The sequence below is a fragment of the Labeo rohita genome, chromosome 7 (assembly GCF_022985175.1).
Source record: "Labeo rohita strain BAU-BD-2019 chromosome 7, IGBB_LRoh.1.0, whole genome shotgun sequence".
Lineage (NCBI taxonomy): Eukaryota > Metazoa > Chordata > Actinopteri > Cypriniformes > Cyprinidae > Labeo > Labeo rohita.
Window position 1 is genome coordinate 40992300 of NC_066875.1, and position 7763 is coordinate 41000062.

The 7763-nt window shown below is 37.2% G+C and overlaps 1 protein-coding gene across 1 annotated transcript; it reads left to right on the forward strand.

Annotated features, from left to right (window-relative positions):
- Positions 1-1931: 1931 nt before the first annotated feature.
- dbx1a (developing brain homeobox 1a) lies at positions 1932-4708 on the forward strand. Its single transcript, XM_051115767.1, has 4 exons — positions 1932-2340; positions 2429-2530; positions 3763-3965; positions 4133-4708. Exons 1-4 carry the CDS (start codon positions 1992-1994, stop codon positions 4424-4426), a joined length of 948 nt encoding a protein of 315 aa, XP_050971724.1. The 5' UTR covers positions 1932-1991; the 3' UTR covers positions 4427-4708.
- The last annotated feature ends 3055 nt before the right edge of the window (positions 4709-7763 follow it).

A 7763-nucleotide genomic window follows, 5' to 3' on the forward strand; every position in this document is an offset into this window, starting at 1 on the left:
GCTTTTTTTGCTTAGCTGTATGAGTCAAAATTATCGATTTTTCTTTTATGCCAAAAATAATTAGGATATGAAGATATATTATGTAAATATATCTAAACTTTTGATTAGTAATATGCATTGCTAAGAACTTCATTTGGACAACTTTAAAGGCGATTTTCTTAATATTTTGATTTTTTTTTTTTTTTTTTTTTTTTTTTTTTTTGCACCCTCATATATCAGCCAAATATTGTCCTATCATAAAACACATACATAAATGGATAGCTTATTTATTTTATTGATAAAGAAATATTAATTTAAAAAAAAAAAAATTGACCCTTATTACTGGTCCAGAGTCACATTTAATCCATTTGATATTCCTTACTGCATGTGATATTTACATGAGAATTGTTAAAACCAAAAACAAAAAAACCGAAAGCAAATTTTTGTAAATAATAAATAAGATCTATTACATTCAAAACAAGATCTATGAGAGGCATTAGAGGCCCATCTCCTATGCTTGAGTGCTTCAAAAAGACTTTATCTTGGAGGAGTGTAACCTCCACGCTATAAAGCACATGAAACTTATAAGACTTTTGCAACACACGTAGTGTGGGGACCGAGAAAAACAAATTTTGAAAGATAAACGGCGGAGCTGAGAGGTTTAACCGGGAGAACTTGTACAAACGAACATTTTTGGTCACTGCACAATTATGTTCTTTTATTATTGTTACTATATTATTTTTGTCTTAATTTACTGATAGGACCAAACCTAAAATACGAAGCTTTGGGTCATCCGTTAACAAGGACAACTTGCGTGTGTCCCATCTCTCATATCAGTTAAATACGAGTTTAAATGCACCTCTTACGCATGCGTTTCAAATCACATATGCACTTTTATTCAAGCGGTTAAACTGGCAGAATAAGCCTCGTCGTCTATAGAAAGAGAGATCGGTGTGTTTTTGTGTCAGAGATCTTTGTGAGGGTAAAAGAAAGCGAGGCGCGAGCAGCTGAGGGTGACAGTTCACGGTTCAAACGGAGCTGCACACACGTCTCGCAAGCGTGTGTAAAGTGAGGCCCCGGCAAACGTGAATGAAGACTTGCCCGGTTTCAAACACGGGGGATATATCTAACACATCTGTCATGGCGATTCAACCACAAATCCATTTAAAGCTGTACTCCGTGACAGAGCCCAGATTGGATTTCAGTAGAAGTATACAGCATACAGCATAAATGATTATTAAATGGGGGTTTAATCGGGAGGTTCTTGACAGCCAAAAGAACGGCATAAAACAGGATAAGAACTGTGCATATAATACACAGGCGCATAGCCTAAAGAGCATTAGCCTATTTTATTTATATTTTACATGTTTATGTATAAAGTTTCCACAAAGCACGTTTCAGCCGCAGAACTCTATTTCAAAAAGCATTATAAGTTTATATTTAGTCACTGCTTTAAATCCGAAAACAATGCACACATTCAAAAAAAAAAAAACTTTTAAATTGCTCTGTATTCACAGTGTCGTAAATTAAAATACATTTGCAAAATATTATATATTTACGACACAAGTAGATAGCCTAACTAATAAATACATATTTTTAAAAATAAATTAATTCAGTTAAATCATTCGCTTGTGCTGTAAATAAATAAATAAATAAATAGTTTGTCGATATGCAAAATTTATGACCGCATCTTCTTTGTTAAACTGCATGCCCTGGCCATTCAAATCTTATGAAGTCTAATCCAATCATAAATTGCTCTATCGGACCAATCAGGCACCTCCGAGGCATCATTCAATGGGACTCAAGCGGAGGACTTTATTGAGTCTCATTGTTGTGGCTGTCAGTCCTCAAAGGACCCTTACAGGGGCCTAGATATAAAGGACCCCTTCCCAAACGGAGACGTCCAGAAGCAAATCGCCTCTCGTTCAGTTCAGAGCTTGGCAGAAGAGACTTTTCTAATCCTAACAGGAGTAACCGTATCGCCTCATTTTCGCATTAAAATAGCCGGGACAATGATGATCCCTAGTGTTATTGCACCACCTGCAATATATTCAGCATTCATGCGTCCTGCAGCATCGCTGCATTCACCTTTCCCGGCTCACCCGAGCTTCCTGGTGGAGGATCTCCTGCGCATCAACAGACCCGGCGGTTACCTGAACCAAGACGCGCACTCGCCATGCGCCTCTCCTCCTACTTCAACACCTCTTTCCATCCCGGATAACTCCAGGCTATTAGATAGAGTCAGCCCCAGTATCACGGAGAAACGTGGATCTTGCTCTCCAAAAACGCCAGTGTCTAGCAAGGATCCAACCTACCTCAAGTTTGGGGTGAGTGCCATTTTGGCACCGTCACCAAAGAAAGGTGAGTGTTTTTATATAAACCTAATATCTTCATGAATAATGACAAAATATAAGTTCAGCACTAACTTCTGTTTGCTTGTCTGTTTTAGCCACATCTCCACCGTCCGTTCACGGCATGCATCCCAAAGGATTCTCCTTGCCTTATTTTGATGGTTCATTCTGCCCTTTCGTCCGTTCCTCATACTTCCCTGGTGAGTATTCAGATTTAAATGCTTGTGCAGTCCACTTAAGTGGTTTGAATTTGAGTTTGCTTATTTAAGGCAAAAGAGTTTAGTTTAATCGACTGCCAACGTGAGGTCCTCAAATTACTCGCGCTTTTGGCGCAGGTCTTTCCCACAGTGAGGGAGCATTTCGGCCTGCTGACTGCCAACAATGCCGTCAGCACCATGACCAATCTGGTCAGCTCCCTCCGGGGCAAACCACCCACAAACCCGCCAAAGATAGACTTTTAACCAGCGACAGAGGGGCGTTTACCAGTCATGGACTAATTTGCCCATTAGGAGCCATTGAGCGGTTTCAATATTCTCACAAGACCACATAGAGTGTGATTGGTGTTTGTGGAAAGAGTTGCAAAAGAACAATATCGAGAGCTGTGCGTTCAGAATGGAGAGCGAGAAATCAGAAAAATCGACAAAATTGCCGACAAAAACCATTGAAAATGTAGCTGCGGTTGCCAAACATCAACTTCAGCTCACTGCGCGCAAAGCACACTTCGGTTTGGACGTGCTCTACATAGGCAGCTTCTCAACAGGCTATTTAAAATACGAGCTTAAAATGCTCTTTTGAGGCATTAAATGTCTATAGTCGCCACGACTCTTTTCACTGCGCGCACTGAATGCCTTAACAAAACAACTTGAGCGCTCTCAATTGCTTTTCGTGCTCATTTAATGAAAATTATTTGAGGGCAAAAAACGTGGTCCCCGGTCATCAGTATTCCGGCATGCAGTTGCGTTCGGTTTGAAAGTGTAAATCTCCTTTTGTGGCAATAATATATGGCCTTAGCCGTCTGTCCGGAGTCTTTTCTCAGCCAGTTCATTACTACACAATTACCGTTCACGGTATATTAACTCCTCTGTCCTTCACTGGGAGGCTCGTAGAAAAGGATACTCTGCCTTTTTACCATACCAATGCAGCGTGGATCCGGCCCATGTGCTAATTAGTCACCTCGTGCCATTTCACTCAAAACATTTCAAGAGAATAAATTCAAAATAATGATTATAATGAAGAAAAGATTTCTTTCTCCCTGATCATTCAGCACTCTAGATTGTCCCTGGGAAAAGCGACACCCAATTGCCCTTAGTAACGCAGCGTTAACTTTTAGCCTCCTGGGCGAAACTAAATAAAAGTCTTAGAAAGTGTTGTGATGCCCGTGAATGTGTGCGTGAATGCATTGTTTACCTTGTGTACTTGTCTCTTGTAACAGCTCCTTCATCGGTTGTACCCATTCCTGGAACTTTTTCCTGGCCTCTTGCTGCGAGAGGGAAGCCCAGAAGAGGGATGCTACGCCGGGCAGTGTTTTCTGATGTGCAGCGCAAAGCTCTGGAGAAAATGTTCCAAAAGCAAAAATATATCAGCAAGCCAGACAGGAAAAAGCTCGCAGCGAAACTCGGACTAAAAGATTCACAGGTGAATATGAGAGTGGAAAAATATTACACTAATCTAAGCATTTAAATTAAAAAGCCATATAATTGACATGTTTAAACTTATATTTAAATATATAAAATAATTTATAGCCTACACATTTCAACTTCTCAGTTGGCTTCGGTTATTAACGATAGAATCTTTTCGAACAGGTCAAAATCTGGTTCCAGAATCGGAGAATGAAATGGAGAAACTCCAAGGAAAGGGAGCTGCTTTCCTCCGGCGGTTGCCGAGAACAAACCCTGCCGACCAAAACAAATCCTCACCCCGATCTCAGCGACGTGGGTAAAAAGTCTTCTGAGGATGAGGAAGATGAAGACGACGCTTGCACCACATCACATTTCTGTCTCTCACCGACACGCGAACTTTCAAACAGCACTGATTCCAGCATTTCATTCAAACACTCGGACTTTTCTGAATCAGAGGATGAAATAACAGTTTCATAAGCAACTTTATCAGCTGTATAATGTCTGTATTCAAGCACAAGTGTACGCCATAACCATGGTGTGGTTTTAATGGCGTATAATTTCACTTCTACGTTCGAATGAGTGTTTGTAGCAAATCTTTTCCACATCACTTTATATTTACTTATTTGGAAACTCTTCGCAAAATGATTTTGCTGTGTCGCACAGCTTTTTTGGGGATACCTGTACAGTATTTTGTACAAATATTTTTGTATGGATATTTTATACCAAGAATTTTGAGTTTTAGATTGTTTATTAAAGTTGTAGACGTATGTATAATTTATACGAATTTATCTCTTTGTGCCACATTGTATGCATATGTATATGTTGGAAATGTTTTGTATTGTTTGCAAATAAATTGTAAATTCCATCTTCTCTCCTTTGGGTGGCTGATTACAAATAATGATGAATAATTTGCAAAAGGAAAGCAGAATACGAAATAATACGCATAAAATATAGGCCTATAAACGCATTGATTTACAGGGCACTTTGAATACTTCAGTGGTCCTACTTAATATTTCGGTTTTGATTATGGAATACGATCTTTAAATAAAGTAAAATCTCTGCAGACACAGTCTTGTAGTGAAAATAAAAACCATTGCTCATGTATATGAGCTCGCCGGTAAGGGTATTTTTTTTTCTTAATCAGTTTTTACTTTAAATGACTGAATGAATGAAATCACTTTAGAAATGGCAGAATCCTCAAGAAGCGGTCTCAATTTCACAAGGTCACAAGGGACTTTAACATAAATATTAGCTATAGAAGATATTTCTCTGGATCAGAATGAATGAAGGAATGAATACTGTAAAAGTTTTTAAAAGATAAAAACCGTTTGAATGAAAAAATAAATCTCTGTCAGCAAACACAGGCTACAGAATAAATTAAATCACTGATTTGGTCTCTATTATAGATTAGTACATTTTTTTAATACACTCTGACTGAAACCAAACAATGAAATAAGGAGTTAACCTAAATAATTTTGTAAAGGGCACAGAGATCCGAATCAGTTCATTTATGAACTTTTCGAACCAGCAGATTCACTAAATCGAACTACTAACCTTTTTTTTTTTTTTTTTTTCTGCTCGCACTGATTTAAAACCGCTTGCGCAATAGCTACAATGTATCATAAAACTGAAATTAAGTATTTTGCCTATATCAGTATTTTTTGCTAAATATAGCTCGCTACTGAAAAGCTGTCATACCACTGAATAAATTTTATTAGTGTCTGAATGCAACAAAATATAGACTAAACGGCTTCATACAAACCATGGCACGCACGTAGGCTATGTTGCATAGTAGATTAAACTAGTGTATCTTCAGTATTGACGTTTGAGGTATGAACATTTATGTTGTAGAACAAAACAAGAATAAATTCAAGTGATAACCACTTACCTTATTATTCCAACTAATATTTCCGAGAAAGGGAAACCGTGGAGAATTAGTCTTCCGGGTTGGCCTACAAACGTCACTGACGTCACGACTGAACAACTAATAAAGCAATGTAACTTTTTATCTTAAAATAGTTTGCCTTTTATCAGCAGGTTTCCTGAGAAATATAGACTACAACATCCATTTTTTTTTCTATAAAGTCCACACTGGATATAATAAATGTCTCTATATAGCTATAACTAGTCATTTAGCATGGCCAGCATATGCATTTTTATAATTTGCATCATTTTTCTCTTTTTTGTTTGATCGTTCTTGAGTTACAGTTGAAAACTGTAGTGTAACATCGCTAACTGCGCTGAGAAAAAAAAAAAAAAAAAAAAAACACGATTTTCTCTCTTCCACTCCCTTCATCCACTTCCTTTTTTCCTTTTTTTTATCACACCCTGTTGTACCTCAGATATGATGAGAACGGGTCAAAAATTAGCGTAAATCCCTATTTCGAGATGCGATTTCTCCATTTCACCAGTAGAGGGGTCTATCTATCCACACCTTCCGTCCCATGGTCTCCACAAACCTGTGTTGATACCCAAACATCATTTTTCTATTACCCCACCTGCAGCACTCTCTTTGGCCACAAACCTATGCCCAAATGTCACATCTTTGTCAGAAATCTTAGAGAATTCTGTGTTTTCAACGTTCCTGCTATAGTTTTGAGAGGACCCTATTTCTGCACCAGCATTACAACACCCTAGAACCATCAAACCCATCTATTAGAACACTGTCCACTGTATTTTGGCCATGGTATATATCAAAACAAAATGATTAGAGTTACACAAGTTACATAAGTTTATTGACACAGATATGTTTTTTAAAAAAAAAAAAAAATTATTTTAGTTTTATTTTGACTACACATTTGAATGTTATAACCTTCGTAGATTAACACCTGTTTTTGTATCAAAACACATTTTCTGAGAAATGTCTTTTTACCACCCTTATTTACTGACTACATTCCTCCTGATGTTGACAAATTATGGCAACATAACCTTACACTTTCTGCTTACCTGCAAACATTAGCCTCTGATTAATATTTTCCTTAAGCACATTTAAAAATGTCATCAATTTTTTTTCAACAGATTACTGATAGTAATGCTGTTTTTGTACTGAATTTCACAATGTAAAAATCCCATGCAAGGAAACTCACTATCCATCCAAATAATGTTCCTTTAGAGAATCAAAGACAATTTTTTATGTACAAATCCTCCAGAAGCATCCTTGCATTATAAAGCAGCAAATACAGTACACTTAAAAATAAAGGTGCTTCACGATGCAATAGCAGAAACTTTTTGTTTAAATGGTTCCATAAAGAACCTTCAACATCTGAAGATGTTTTGTGGTTCTTCAGATTATAAAAAGGTAAAAAAGAGATGGTTCTTTAAAGAGCCTTTGGCGAAATGGTTCTTTGTGGAACCAAAAATGGTTCCTCTATGGCTTCGCTTGAAGAACCTTTTGAAGCACCTTTATTTTTAAGAGTGTATAATATTAATCCAATGACTATGTGGACATTTGTTACTCTTTCACATTAAATGCAATTAAATACTCACACACCAAATTATGAATAATTTATCACTGTGTTTTTGCCAAGACATGCTGAGACAGTCTTTAAACACCAAAACCTTGTTTTGCTAGTAGCTGAACTACTCAAAATGAACTGTGCAAGAAGTGATAATTTCTCGTGCATGTTTGAATGTTTTCAACAATGTAAAATGTCCCTTGAACTGGGTAGCAACTTCACTTGGAAAAATTTGAATTTCAAAACAGATTGAGGTTACAGTCGCCCCACAGTCTTTTTATTCATCGCCTTTTATCTAAATCACACATACTGTATCTCTGATATGATTTTATGACTGTGAGGCTGTTAAGGCAAATTCA